Source organism: Sphaeroforma arctica (genome assembly GCF_001186125.1).
Source record: "Sphaeroforma arctica JP610 unplaced genomic scaffold supercont1.13208, whole genome shotgun sequence".
Taxonomy (NCBI): Eukaryota; class Ichthyosporea; order Ichthyophonida; genus Sphaeroforma; species Sphaeroforma arctica.
In genome coordinates, this window is record NW_014027350.1 from 1 (window position 1) to 672 (window position 672).

Genomic DNA, 672 nt, shown 5'->3' on the forward strand with positions numbered 1-672 from the left:
CTAGAAGCTGCTGAAGTATGGCTGGCAAAGAGGATAATAGAGCTCAGAATCACAGACTGTCCTAACATATCACTATGTTAGACTTTGATCTACTATTGCATGGTACAGGAGGGGCTCTTTTTGTGATTCATAATGTGGAGACCTGGGCACCCATACACTATGCGCTGTGGGCGGCTCTGATATTCACGGGTCTGGAACTACTTGCTCAGATCGTCCTGATGACGGGGAAGGTGTGGGTGACAGAGCCCATCGCACACAGGGGAAAACACCTGGACGAACTCGAACTTCTGGACATTGCGTTCATAGCTTTCAATCGCTGTACGGCCCCTATGTTTGTATACCACCTATTGAGGTAAAGTATAAAACAATCAACCTAGTGCATTTCGCACGCCGTGGAAATCAGATCACGAAGACAAAATCTTCATCTTATGTGTAAACACAATAGCATTGGGAAAAACATTATTCATATATATATATAGATATACATACATACATACAAACATACATACACGCACACACGTACACGTGTACACCCACACGCACACACACACACGCAAACACACACACACACACACACTTATACACATACACACACACACACACACACACACACACACACACACACACACACACACACACACACACATATATATATATATATACATATACATA

General features: G+C 43.0%; 1 protein-coding gene across 1 annotated transcript; it reads left to right on the forward strand.

Moving 5' to 3' along the window:
* Window positions 1-74: 74 nt before the first annotated feature.
* SARC_18010 (hypothetical protein) lies at window positions 75-352 on the forward strand (the record flags this gene model as incomplete). The annotated part of the gene is made up of 1 exon (XM_014287904.1): window positions 75-352. A coding segment is annotated over one exon (278 nt), but the record flags the coding sequence as incomplete, so codon positions are not given.
* Between the last annotated feature and the right edge of the window lie 320 nt (window positions 353-672).